General features: G+C 49.2%; 1 protein-coding gene across 2 annotated transcripts in view; it reads right to left on the bottom strand.

Annotated features, from left to right (window-relative positions):
• Nucleotides 1–11,340: 11,340 nt before the first annotated feature.
• Nucleotides 11,341–13,536, bottom strand: part of LOC129686739 (cytochrome c oxidase subunit 4 isoform 1, mitochondrial) — a 6,348-nt gene continuing 4,152 nt past the window's right edge. For both annotated transcript variants that reach the window (XM_055620757.1, XM_055620758.1), the window contains exons 3-5: nt 12,812–12,979; nt 12,260–12,391; nt 11,341–11,567 (exon numbers count right to left, since the gene is read on the bottom strand). In XM_055620757.1, the coding sequence (XP_055476732.1) occupies nt 11,431–11,567; nt 12,260–12,391; nt 12,812–12,979 (437 nt within the window). In that variant the 3' untranslated portion in view covers nt 11,341–11,430. The remainder of the gene's footprint in view (nt 11,568–12,259; nt 12,392–12,811; nt 12,980–13,536) is intronic.

Genomic DNA, 13,536 nt, shown 5'->3' with positions numbered 1-13,536 from the left:
GGCATGGTGGCACATGCCTGTGACCCCAGCACTTGGGAAGCTGAGGCAGAATGATCCCACTGCTGCCTTTACAGTAAGTTCCAGGATAGCCTGGGCTATGAGACCAGTCTCCAGGAAAGCACCACAACAAAAACCAGGATGACTGTTGAAACTGGAGCTCCTTTGTCCTTAGAACTTTCATGTATGATCCCCTATGAAATGCATTCTTGAACACTTTCAGCCAGCAGTCCCTCCCGAACTGCTGTGGAAACCACAGCAGAAGCATGCTTGAAAGATGGAAGGGTTTGACATCCGGCTGAGCCTGAGCTGTGGTTTAAATTACAGCACAAATATACAACCAAGAGGAATGAAATGCACCAAAATTACAACCGCTCAAGTTTGGGTGGTGGAATGAAGGGATGAAGGTTTGTTCTTCCTTTCTTTTCTTTAGTCCCTTCTGTTTTGTTTTTTGAGACACCATAGCCCAGTATGGTGTGGAATTTATTATTACCCAGGTTGGCATTGAACTCAGGGTGATCCTCCTATCCCGGCCTCCTGAGTGCTGGAATTTGGGGTACATGTGACACACCTGGATGATTTTTCTTTCTTGTTCTAGACATTCTGTCGTAGAGTCCTTTGCATGGATTCAGAATAAACTCCATACATCCCAAGGTCAAAATAAGCAGGAACTGGGTATAGAGGGCACTGAACCCTCAAGGAAACATAGTCCCATGCATGAGACGCCTGGCTTCCTGGGGAGTCAGGCCAACAGTCTTCTAGGAGAGCTACAAGCCCAAGAAAAGGGCTGTGTGGTGTGGGCTGTCACAGCCAGCCTCCCTCAAGGACAGGCTCCAGTAGGCGCTGGGGGGAGGACACCATTGACCCGCTTACAGAACCATGCAGTGAGGCCTTAGTTTGGAAGCTAGCTGTCAAGCTTTGTGCTCAGTCACCAAATTACTGGGCTTCTCCAGCGGGAGTAGTGGGCCATAACCCCATCCTGGCAGCAAGCAGGAGCAGGACCATGACCGCCCCCCAGAGCCTGGCTCTGGAGGGTGCTTCCTGCTTGGTTGCACCCCATGGCCAGCTCAGCCTCTGTGCCAACGCCAGGCAGCTGTGGCACCCATGGCTTGTGGTTGCCTCAGCCCCAATCTGGGCTCCTAGTTGCTCAACCCACCATGCTTTTCCTGTTCTGCTTTTCCCAGGCAGGCTGAGTCCTGCTGCGTGTGGCCCCCAGGGCTCTGCGGGTGCACGCAGAACACCCCAAGCCGTTTCCACGTCCCTGATTGCTTTTCCCTCCCTAGGTTGCTAAACAGCCTATGAAGAAAGCTCTTTCTTTTGCCTTTTCATTTTGAGGAAGGAGTGTGACATCTGTCTACAGACAGGCTCCAGGTCCTAGAGATCAGCCCCTGCCTAGAAGTACTGTTTTCTCTCTTGCTCAGAGGGCCTCCAGGTGAGTCTAAGGACACCCTCAGGTCTGCAGGAAAGGAATCCTCAGATGCTTCAGCGAAGAGTCACCCAGAGTTCACCTCCTGGCCAGGGAAAGGGAGTGACGGGGAAGCTGAGGGCAGGGATGTCCTATTTCTTAGGCCCCTGTATTGGCCTTTATGAAACATTGCTTTAACACAGTGGTTCTCAACCTATGGTTACAACCCCTTTGGGGAAAGAGGGAAGGAAAGGAGAGGTTGTACCAAATGACCCTTTCACAAGGGTCAAATATCAGATATCCTGCAAATCAGGTACATTATGATTCATAACAGCAGCAAAATTACAGTTATGAAGTAGCAATGAAAATAATTCTATGTTTGGAGGTCACCACAACATGAGGAACTGTATTGAAGGGTTGCAACATCAGGAAGGTTGAGAACCAGTGCCTTAAAGTCTTAAGGAAAGGCCCTGATCAGTTCTTGCTCTAGCCCTGAGTGAAAAACAAGGAAATTAGCTGAGTGCTGTACTCTTTGAGTCCAAGACACTTGTCTCAGCGGCTTTCCCTAAAACCCAGTCAATTACCCACTAGCAACCTAACAGCAAAGCAAGGCCCTGCCTCCGTGCCGCAGTGCAGTTGTGCTTAGTATGAGGGTCACCCCTCAGGCCTCCAAGGGCTCTCTGTTCAGCTGGGAGCCAGGCCTGTTCAGGCCACCCCACATATGGCGGTCCTTTCTCTATAAGGATTCTGAAGCTCTCCTGCATGGAAGGAACCTGCCAGATTTTTCAAGCCCCAAAAGAAAAGCCAGGCTGCTCAGACATCTGAAACAAATCCTGCCTTTCTTGATCCCCAGGTCTGCAAGGATCTTTATTCTGTAAACATCTGAGAGGTCTGTTCTCTAGAAAGGAACAAAAAGGCATAACTCACTCTTGGCACAAATAGCTTGGCCTCCCGCCGCCCAGGCCCTGGCTTATATTACTACATATCTGAAGGCTTGTAGAGGGCTGTGGTTGAGGCGCCAGCACACTTCTCTACCAGCCTAAGCCTGGTAGTAACCAAGTCTTCATGAGTACATGTACCCGGCCCTGAAGGCTGGGCAAGGGGAGGACTGGGATAGGAGGTGACCTTAGGCCAGAGATAATGAGCCACCTGCACACAAGCAGTGAGCATGGGGGAGTGGCTTCCCACAGGAAGGCCAAATGGTGCTCGGAGAAATGGATCTGGGAACAGGACGGGGCAAGACGTGACCCATGTGTCCGGAAAAACAAACTCCTGAGCCATGTTCAAGGTGGTGCCATATGTGTCTAACACCAGTGCTTAGGAGATGATGCAGGAGGATTGCTGTGAGTTTGAGGCCAACTGGACCCCACAGCAAGGACCATGCTGCCAGCACTATAAATGAGACCTTCCTTGTTTTCAAATTAAAAAAAAAAAAAATTTTTTTTAAGTTTATTCACAAGTGCTGGGGCAAGGAACAAAGTGCCTTTTTGTTCGACCAATCCTGGGCAAGGCCACCTCTGCAGAGGTGGGTTTCGGGAAGCAGCGCCATCTGAGGGCTGGACTCCTAATGCCATAGGTGTGGCCTTAAATGCAAACAGGATCTTTGCAGGTATGGCCCAGATGACATCACGCTGGATGAAAATGGGCCTAAATGTAAAGACAACTGTCATTGAAGAGATGTGATAGACACAAGGTACTCAGCTTCATGGAGACAGCAGAGACGGCGACAAAGCATCAGAAACTGGACACGTCTTCAAACGGCCTGCTCCACCCACCCGGACCTTAGACTACAAGTGTGAGAAGAGGAACCTTTGTTTTAAGCCCTCCCCCACATCTCAGGTCATTGTTAAAGGTCAAAACTCCAAGGAAATACATGTGCATCCAATTCTGCCATCTTCGGGCTCTGACGGCTATGAGAAAACACTATAACCAAAAGCAACTAGGGAGAAAGAGCTTTATTTCAGTTCATGGCTCTCAGCTCCATCATCCAGGGAAGTCAGGGCAGGAACTGGGGGCAGTAACAGGTGCAGAGGCCATGGCAGAATGCTGCTTCCTGGCTTGCTCCTCATGACTTGGGCAACCTGTTATAGCGCCCAGGAGCAGCACCTCCCACAGTGGTCTGGGCCCTCCCACACCAATCACTAAGACAGTGCCCCACAGGCTGGCCTATAGATCAGTCTGGTGGGGTACTTTCTCCCATGAGGTTCCCTCTTCCAATGACTCTAGCTTGTATCAAGTTGACATAAAACTAACCAGCATTTTGAGCCTGGCACTGACTGGATGGTGTAAAGCCTATCTTGCTCTCCTGCCTATCTTGCATGGCCACGCATCCTAACATCCCAACACAAGTAAATGGATCCTCCACCCACAGTCTAGACTCTGCTCTTCCATACCCCAGCATCCCAACCTGGGGTTTTCCAGAAAGGCCACAGGGACATTTGAGGAAGCAGTGGCCATAATGGCTGGGAAAGTCCTCTGGGCCTCATGATTTTATTTCCCAGGTGACCCCAGACAATCTAAAAAGGCATCTCCTCCAAACTCCCCAGCAGGTTCTTCAAAGGAAAATCCCATGATCCCCAGGCCTGCAGTCCAGTACAGCCAGAACATGTATGGAAACACCTAAGCGGCACTGGGAGCCAAGATGTGTGTAGCCAAGGCTACACACACAAACCCAGCATTAAAATCCCCAGGGACCACACCCTCTAACCACTCTCTGCTACAAAAACATTGGCTGGTCTCAGTGGCCTGCAGAGAAGCCAATTCCTAGCCATCCCTGCTAAGCCACCTTCCACAGCTCATGACTGAGTTCCAGTCTGACCCAGGTCCATGCTATGAACTTCAGGCTACTATTTAGAGATGAATACAGCCAGGCCCTAGAGAGGGAGATCAGGGGCTGGCCCTGCTCTGACTTTCTTGTGATCCACTTCTATTGGAAAACTATTCTTCCTACCTCCTGGGACTGGAGTAAGAAGCGAGCAACACAATACATAGCATAGACACAAAGAGCATGGGACTCTTACACAGTGGAAGTATCCTCCAGGAAGTACCAGCTGCTGAGCAGGTGCCAGGTAGAAGATGGTGATGGTCATCACCACAGTCAGTGGTGATATGATAAATTATGGTGATTACATTGATAGAGGTGGTGGTGATGGCAGTTATTGCTCTGATGGTTATCGTGGTGGTAACTGTGATGATCAGTAATATTAGCGATGATAGTGGTTGAAGTGATGATGGCGGTGATGAAACTGAGACTCCCCTCTAGAGCAGAGGTGCCTCAGTGGGAGCTGTACCTCACATCTTATGTGCAAAGTGCCTTGCACGTAGTAGGCACTCAAAAAATATGTTGTGGATGTACTGGTTTGTTCTTTGGGTTATTACCGGAGTTCCCACACAAGCTGGCCCCAGAGCAAGCACCGTTGAAAGTGTATGTTTATCTGAAAGTCCATTCTGTGGTGTTTGTCTTACTTCTAAACAGGAACCTTTTTTCCAAACTGAATGAAAATCACGCCCCCAGGAAAACATGCTGCTTATACCTATAGCTTTGTGGACACACGTCACCCGCACACGCTGACATCTTTCTCTAAGCCCTTGAGGACCCTGCCACGTGTGTCCAGAGGTCTCCAGAGAGTGAGGTCAGGCTGTTGAGCCTCTTTGGAGAGAACACTCTTCTCTCTGGCCCACATGTGAGAATGGGTGAAGCGAGGGCTCTGGAGGAGGGCTGCTCTCATGGCTGCGTTCTGAGTGGACCTGAAGTGAGACCATAGCACCACACCGCAGCACCAAAGGACATCAAGACAGAAGGAAAGCCTTTGATCCAGGCCTAGCTTTTCACCCCAAGCCCCACGTTACCACCACGCAATGGCCAACCTCCCTGAGTTTCCATTTCCTTGTTCCTACAGGGTTATTTGCAGCAGAATGAGCTGGAAACAGCCAGCTTGAATGGCGACACGTGGTCAGAGGTTCACAGAAATAGCTAGAGCAGCTGGTGATGCTGGCCGCTGGGGCTGAGGGTGGACGTCGCCCCCTCTCCTAAACAAGAAATGAACACGGGAGGCCAGCGGTCCTTTCCCCATGTGCGAGCTAGCTGTGGCCCTGCAGATGGAGACACCTGTGTCACTTCCTTGGGGGCGGCCCTGCGTCATCTGTGGAAGTGGTTATTTCTATTTTAAAACTACAGCAGTACAGAGGCGCAGCATACACAATTCCCATGGGCTTTCCAGATCAAGGATGGAGCCAGGGAGAATGCTCAGCAGGTAAGGCCAGGCCTGTGGACCTGACCTTGTTCTTGAGCCCTGCGTGCTAGGGGAGAGCCAGCTTTCACAAATTGTCCTCTGACCTCCACACAGGTGCTGTGATACACATGCACTCAATTAATTAAATAAATGTAATTTTAAATGTTTTTGAATTTTAAAAACTTAAAACCATTTTAAATTTTAAATTGTTTTTATTTAAAACAAACAAACAAAAAATAAAAATAAAAAAATAAAAAACAGACCTTTGAATAGAGGAGTTTGTGAAGGGGAAGTATAGGGGCAGAGAGCCACCAGAGACCCAGGACAAGCATGGAGTCCTTGCGCCCCCTGCTGTTCACTCAGGATGTGACATTCAGGTTCCCATGTGTCAGGCATTTCTCCTGCTGCTGTGAGAAACTGCCTAAAGCATAACTCAAGGGCAAAATCAATCATGGCAGGGAAGTCCACCATGATGGCAAGAGCATGAGGCAGTTGGTCATGTAGCATCCACAGTCAGGAACAAATGGTGAGTGCTGGTGTTCGGCTCATTTTCTCCCCTTACTCAGTCCAGGCCCCAGCCTAAGGAATGGTACCACCCACTTTCAGGGCGAGGCCTTACACTCAGCTAACCCAGCCAAAACGACCCCTCGGTGAGTTCAAAACGACCTAAGGTGAGTTTAGCATTTCCCTAGGCGGTTCTGGATTTCACCGTTAATAATATAACCATCACGGGATTTTGCACCAGCAGCTGGGTCCTGGGAGAGCTCAGATGGTGGCAGCCTTGGTATCCCTTCCATACCTGCCTATTTTCAGGCTGGGGCTCCCGTTAGGTAGGTAATCCCCAAGCTTGTCTAATTTCCAGGAAAACCAACTGGCTTGTTAGTGCCAGTTTGCCCCCTTGGGCCCTGTTGAGCCCCTCACGAATGTAGAGGTCACACCTATGTGTCCAGAGTTTCCCAGGGGACTCCTAGGCCCAGGCCATTCTAGAGTGCAGTGACTTACTTAGGTCATGGGGGAGGGGGCTTGACAGCCCACAGCACTCCGACTGACCACCTCTGAGCTGCTGTCACTGGCTGCCAAACTGGCATCTGCACCGTGACACAGTGCAAACCCTAGATGGCCCTGACAGTCCTGTGTCCTGTTCCTAAGAAGGCTCAGTGACCATCCCTCTGTCCCACCAGGAGCCACGTGTGGGGTGCCAGGCATCCTAGGTGAAAAACGCTTAGTGAGCTGCTTCTACCAGTACTGACTATGGACCCCATGGATGTCAGCAACACTCAGAGCTGTTTTGTCACAATCATGGTCTGAACTGTTTGGTTAAATGACCACACTGTGGAACTTGAGTGCTGGGAAACCTCAATGTCTCAGTTTTTCAGTCTGTTTAGACTGCTCCATTATGGAGAGCAAACAGTGACAGATGGATGGTTGGATGGATGGATGGATGGATGGATTGACTGATTGACTGACTGACTGACTGACTGACTGACTGACTGACTGACTGACTGATTGACTGACTGATTTGATCCAGGGTTTCTCCACGTAGCCCCAGCTGTCCTAAAACTCTGTAGTCCAGGCTAAGGCTCAAATTCAGAGATCTAAGTGCTGGGATTAAAGGTGTGCACCACCACACCCAGCGGGTTTGGTTTGGTTTTTGGTTTTTGGTTTGAGACAGGGTTCGTCTGTGTAGCCCTGGCTGTCCTGGAACTCGCTGTAGACCAGGGTGGCCTTGAACTCAGAGATCCACCTGCCTGTGAGTACTGGGACTAAAGGTGTATGCCACCACCGCCCAGCAACCATCAGCTTCTTAAAGGCATCTGCACTCTCAAGGATGAAAATGGCTGCTTTCCATACTCATCTCCAGGTCTCACCTCGTTCTTGCCTAGATCAACCTGGCAAAAGCATTTTAGGAAAGGAATGGAATCCACAACATCCATCCCAAAGCCAGGTGCTGCCCACAGTGGCTCTAGCTCAGCAGGCAGCTGAGGGAGAGCCTTAGGTATTAGCATTTGGCTGCTTTCACTATTGACTCATGGGGGAAGGGAGGCAAAAAAAAAAAAAAAAAAAAAAAAGAAAGAAATTTCAAAAGCGCTGTAGAGATGGACCCACCCATAGATTCTGGATGTGTTCACTTGCTCTAAGCAGTTATGAAGCACTCGCTTTTTGCCAGGCACTCTACCAGGAGCTGCAACAAAACCAATTTGGGGAAGGCATGTCTGTTGGGCTGATTTCTGACGGCCCAGCTCTCACTGACTTAGGTCTGAGTGCCCTCTGCTGTCCAGAGCTGAGAATACAGTGCATGGAAACTAGCTGTGGCAGGTGCCAAAGTTGGGAGACAGAAGACAGCCCCTTTAGAAGGCATCTGAGCCCCTTCTGTGGGCCAGAGCTGTCTCAGGAATGACAACGAATATAAGCATGGACTAGCCAGATGGCTCAAGATGGCATTAACTGCCAAGACTGATGACCTGAGTTTGAACCCCCAGGACCCAAGGAGAGAATCTATGCATCTGCCCCACACATACAAAATACGTACTAAACAAATACTTATTGAAGTTTGATTGCTGTTGTTTCGTTTTATAGACAGGGCCTCTCCATGTAGTTTCAGCTGTCCTCAAAAACCTGCCTTTTTTGAGTACTGGGATAAAAGGAGGCACCACCATATGCACCTCTACAGATTTATTTTTAAATTGTGTGTTTATGGGGGTATGAGTATAGGAGTGCCAGTGGCTATAGTCCAGAGAGAGCATGAGAGCGCCTGGAGCTAGAGTTACAGGCAATTATGAGCCACCTGACACAGGTGCTGGGAACCAAACTCAAGTCCGCTGGTAACCACTGATCCATTTCTCCAGCTTCTAAATAAAGAACAAACAGAGCCTAGCACTAGAGCTCAGTGGCCCAACATTTGCCTATGTGTGCGAGGCCCCAGATTCAAGCCCAGTACTGGCCCAGAAGAGGAAGGGACATTTGCACTTCTTGTTGAGACCCTCCCTTTTGGAGAGCACCATATGAGATTATATGAGATCCAGCACTCCACCACAGTCCTCAGAAAGCTTCACAGGAGGTCTGAGGTGACTCCCCAACAGCCCAGGCCTAGTGGAGTGCTACCTCTGCCTATGCTCAGCAGTGACCCGTTCAGATGCTGGTGGCAACATAAAGTGGCACTCAGTTGAAGAGGAAAGGAGTATAAAAGTGCAATGTGACCAGAAGCCCCCCTGCAGCTGGCCTTCCTCAGAAACATCCACCTGGATGCACAGGAACCCTCAGAGAAGCTGCAGTCAACAGACCAGGCACACAGGCCAAGGCCCGCCATCTTGCCAATGAGTGAGTAGCATTCAGCACATACAGGCTAAATACACTGGAGTAAATAAAACTCAGTGCAGTAGAGCTGGGCTTGGTGGTGCATACCTGAAACCATAACACTTAGGGGCTAACGACAGGATTGCCGCCTTGAGTCCCTAGCCAGCATATAGTCCATCTTGAAAAAAAAAAAAAAGACACTTCCAGCAGCTTCAGCAGAAGGTGGTGGTGAAGATCAGTCCTGAACCTGGCTGGGTTCAGGGCGCCCACATCCTGCAGTTGCTTCGGTGGAAGCAGTGGGACCAGATGGAGTGGAGGTTGACTCTGGTTTAGGTCCACAAGCCCAGGGGAAGTTCCATGTCTTTCAGTGGCTCTGGCAGAGGCTGCAGACCCAGGGTGGGGTGTGAGACTTCTTCACAGTGAAGCTGCATTCCCAGGCAGAAGGCCCAAGCTGACACGGGAGGAAAGCCTGAACTAGTCTTCAGCCTTAAGCACCAGTAGCTTAATGACACCTCAACACTATGACTTAGTCCTCCACTGAACACTACAAACAACACTGGGACTTGAATTTATGTAACAAAAAATACACAAGAAAATGCAACCAGGGCTGGAGACATGGCTCTGATGTTAAGAGCACTGGCTAGTCTTTCAGAGGTCCTGAGTTCAATTCCCAGCAACCACATAGTGGCTTCTAAGCATCTCTAATGAGATCTGGTGCCCTCTTCTGGCATGCAGGCAGAACACTGTATACATGATAAATAAATCTAAATCTCTAAAAAATAATAAATAAATAAATAAATAAATAAATAAATAAATAAATAAATAAATGCAGCCAAAAAACTAGCATAAAGTACACAAGTTTCAGTGAAAAACCAAGACCTGTGTCTTCCACAAACTACTAATCCTACAGTAAGGCTCCTAATGAAAACAGCCTGGAAGCTGTGTGGTGGTGGTACACACCTTTAATCCCAGCACTCAGGAGGTAGAGGCAGGATAATTTCTGTGAGTTCGAAGCCAGCCTGGTTTACAGAGGTAGTTCCATGAGAGCCAGGGCACAGAGAAACCTTGTCTCAAAAAAACAAAAAATCTGAAAGAACTACCAAAACCTTTAAAAGAATGACTATATGTATGTCTAAACAACTAAAGACATGAATATGCCCCCAGAAAACAAAAAACAAATAAGGATATCAACCCAAGATAAGAAAACACAATTCAACAAAGGCTAGACTTGCTGAAGAAAACCCAAATTGAAATGATGTTGAAATTAAAAAAATCTTAATAAGCCAAATAAAAATAAGCACGTTCTCTAAAGCAGTACGGAGAAACTACAGCTGGGACCAAGACTCCGGGTCGGCTTACTACACACCGTCCAGAAAGCCCAGGTCCCTCTGTGCAGACTTCCTGGACCAATATCCTTTTTATCATGTCTAGGCTTCTCTAGGCCCACCTCTTGGCAATGCCTGTTCCTGCCACCAATCAAGGCAGGAGGCCCCAGGGATGCCACCTGACCCCGATCTACAGGCCATTCAAGGATCTCTTCCACTCTGAAGTCTCTGGTGCTTACATGAGACAAGGCAGCAGGATGTGGCCCCCCTGTGCTTGCCAGGGGCCAGGCCACCGCTCCCCAGGCTCCAGCTCTGCTGCCAGTTATAGCAGAGATCAGAGCACCAGGCCTCCAGCATGCTGGGCAGCCGTCACTCTAACAGGCCACAGCCCAGTTCTATTTCCACAGTTTCATTTTGTCAGGGTCTGCGTAGCACTGGTTGGCCAAGCATTCATGTCAACCAGATTTTTCTTTTTTATTTTTGGTTTTTCAAGACAGGGTTTCTCTGTGTAGGCCTGGCTATCCAGAAACTCAAGAGATCCACCTGCCTCTGCCTCCCAAGTGCTGGGATTAAAAGGTGTGCACCACCACCATGTGGCAGGTTCAGTTTTTACATATTCTCCCTCAACAACTTAAAATTCAAGACCCTTACTCAAAATTATTTACCCATTACAGTGGGTAGAAACACTTGCCACACAAGCCTGATGACTCGAACTTGATTCCCAGAAAATCATCAAAATCGAGAGAGAAGACCAACTCCAAAGTTGTTCTCTGCCCTGCACACATGAGCCTTGGCACATCATACACAGAAATGATGCAAATAGCAAAAAAAATTTAAAAACCAAGCTGGGCGTGGTGTCACACCCCTGTAATCCCAGCGCTTTGGGGGGATGAAATACACAGATCTCTGTGAGTTCAAGGCCAGCCTGGTCTACAAAGTGAGTACAGGACAGCCAGGGTTACACTGAGAAACTGTCTCAAATTTAAAAAATAAATAAACAAACAAATTTATCTCCACTATGAGAAACTAGGTCTCAACTGACAGATACTTTCATTTAGTGACTGTCACCGAATGAAGCACACAGGTGTCACGTAAACTGGTCATTTATTAGCATGGACCGTTGGACACAGCAGCCTCCAGCATGCCGAGGGAGGGAGGAAGCTGGCGAGCAGGGGTCTCATTTCTTCCACTCGTTCTTGTCGTAGTCCCACTTGGCGGAGAAGCCCTCAATGGGGTTGGCCTTCATGTCCAGCATCCGTTTGGTCTGCATGGCCACCCACTCACGATCAAAGGTATGAGGGATGGGGCCGTACACTGTGGCACAAAACGACTATGTGAGGCAGGCTGTCCTGCTGGGAAGACACAGCCCAAGCCTTCAGGGCTCAGGCTCTCCCCACACATGAGGAAACCTGCCACTCAACCCCCTCACACACAGGCTTCAATCAGGGCAGTGATGATTCCTATCAGCCATTCCCTGCTTGTGAAAGGTCTGCAAGGAAGTCATAAAGTAGTAAGCTGTCGGTGGCAGGCTCTGGACAGTCCCACACACAGCCAGGGATGCCACTCAGAGCGAGTATCTGTTACTTAATCTGCAGGACACTCACTAGGCATGGGCCTGCTCAGAAAGCAACCCAACCCAACCCAGAGAGAATGCCTGTTGGAGAGCAGGCAAATCCAATAGTGGCCAAACAGTCTGGAAAAGGTCCAACACCTGAGACCCCAGATGCTCAGGAACAGCAGGCATGAAGTAAGTGGGCCCTCCTAGCTCAGACTGTGCAGTCCTCTGTGGACATTAACTTAGTATGCAGACCCAGCACTGCTGAACATGGTTATGCTGTACAAAGCAAACCTCCTCGCTCTGCCACAAAGATGGCTGGCCGTGCAAAAGGCACACTCTAGCTCAGAACTGTGCCCATGACTATCCACGCTGGGCTTGGAGGTCATGTGAGACCCTCACAGCACCAAGGGCTACAGCTGTCCTGGGCCACACCTCCCTCTCCACTTACCATAGCTCTTCTCCCAAATCAAAACGAGGGCAGTGAAGCCAAGGAAGAACATGGCCATGCCCACAACTGTCTTCCACTCATTGGTGCTCCTGTTCATCTCAGCAAAGCTCTCATTAAACTGGATGCGGTACACTGAATAGAAACATATGCAGAGTAAAAAAAATGTGCTGAGGACTCAGCCCCCTTCCTGAAGCAACCCATTCCACAGACAGCATGGGCTAGCTCAGAACACAAGCGTGCACAGATCTGCTCTCACACAGCAGCACGTATGGAGGGAGAAAATGCAGAGCTGATTGTAAGCAAAGACCTCTAGATGTGATGTCAGTTTGGTTCTTCCATACCACATGAGTATTTAGCTGCTCTTTTGGCAAAGCCTGGCCCAACATGCGTACCAAGAAGCTGCAATCTCCACACCCTGCCCTTCAGTAAGGGATAAGCCAGCAGCATCAAATAGGGACACCCAGAAGCCCAGCAGGGAAATCTGCCTAGCACAAGCGGTCACACACACTTCCACACACTACTGAGTTTTCATGCACACCTTCTGATACCTACACTGAACTTTCTCATCCCTGGACAGGCTGCTCCAGTCAGCCTTCTCCTTCTCCTTCAGGGCCTTCTGGCTGGCAGACAGCAGCTTGACATGGGCCACATCAGGCAACGGGTAGTCACGCCGATCCTCATAAGCAGGGAGAGCATAGTCTTCACTCTTCACAATACTCCCTAAAGGATATTGGATAAATCTGAAAACCAGTATAGATGGCAGTCTATGCAGAAGGCAACAGCAGGTCAATGGGTAAATGAAAGCACCTGACCTAACTAAACCTTAGGAATCAGTCACCAGAGGTAGGACTAGGGTTGAGGGTTATTTGCTGGACAAGCAACTAGACTAGATGAAGTCCCTAGTGCAGGAACTCACCTCAGAACATGAAGCACAAAAAGGTAAAGGTGGCTGTCGCAGAGTGCAGGGCTGAGTCACTGGGAGCTCGGCAGCCAACTTAGAAATTGTGTTGGTCTCACACAAAAGGTGTCAGAGCCACCCACCCATTTCTTATTAAGGACTTAACAAGTACCTACTGCTCACTAAGGCTGGCTCTAGACATATGGGATCCCTACCCCCTTGGGCTTACAATGTATAAGTGAGAAACAAGCAAGGCCTAACACATGGGTCACATGGTAGGAATGCACGTGGCAGGAAGCAAATCCCTAACTCACCAGAAGGAGGTGGCCCTATAAACTCCAAGGGAAGAATGATGTGCTTCAGCAGACCCAGGTCAGTT

This window comes from Psammomys obesus, unplaced genomic scaffold (assembly GCF_907164565.1).
Source record: "Psammomys obesus unplaced genomic scaffold, mPsaObe1.curated_primary_1811, whole genome shotgun sequence".
NCBI lineage: Eukaryota > Metazoa > Chordata > Mammalia > Rodentia > Muridae > Psammomys > Psammomys obesus.
Note: the sequence above shows the minus strand (reverse complement) of the source record. Positions and strands in the feature narration are given on the sequence as shown.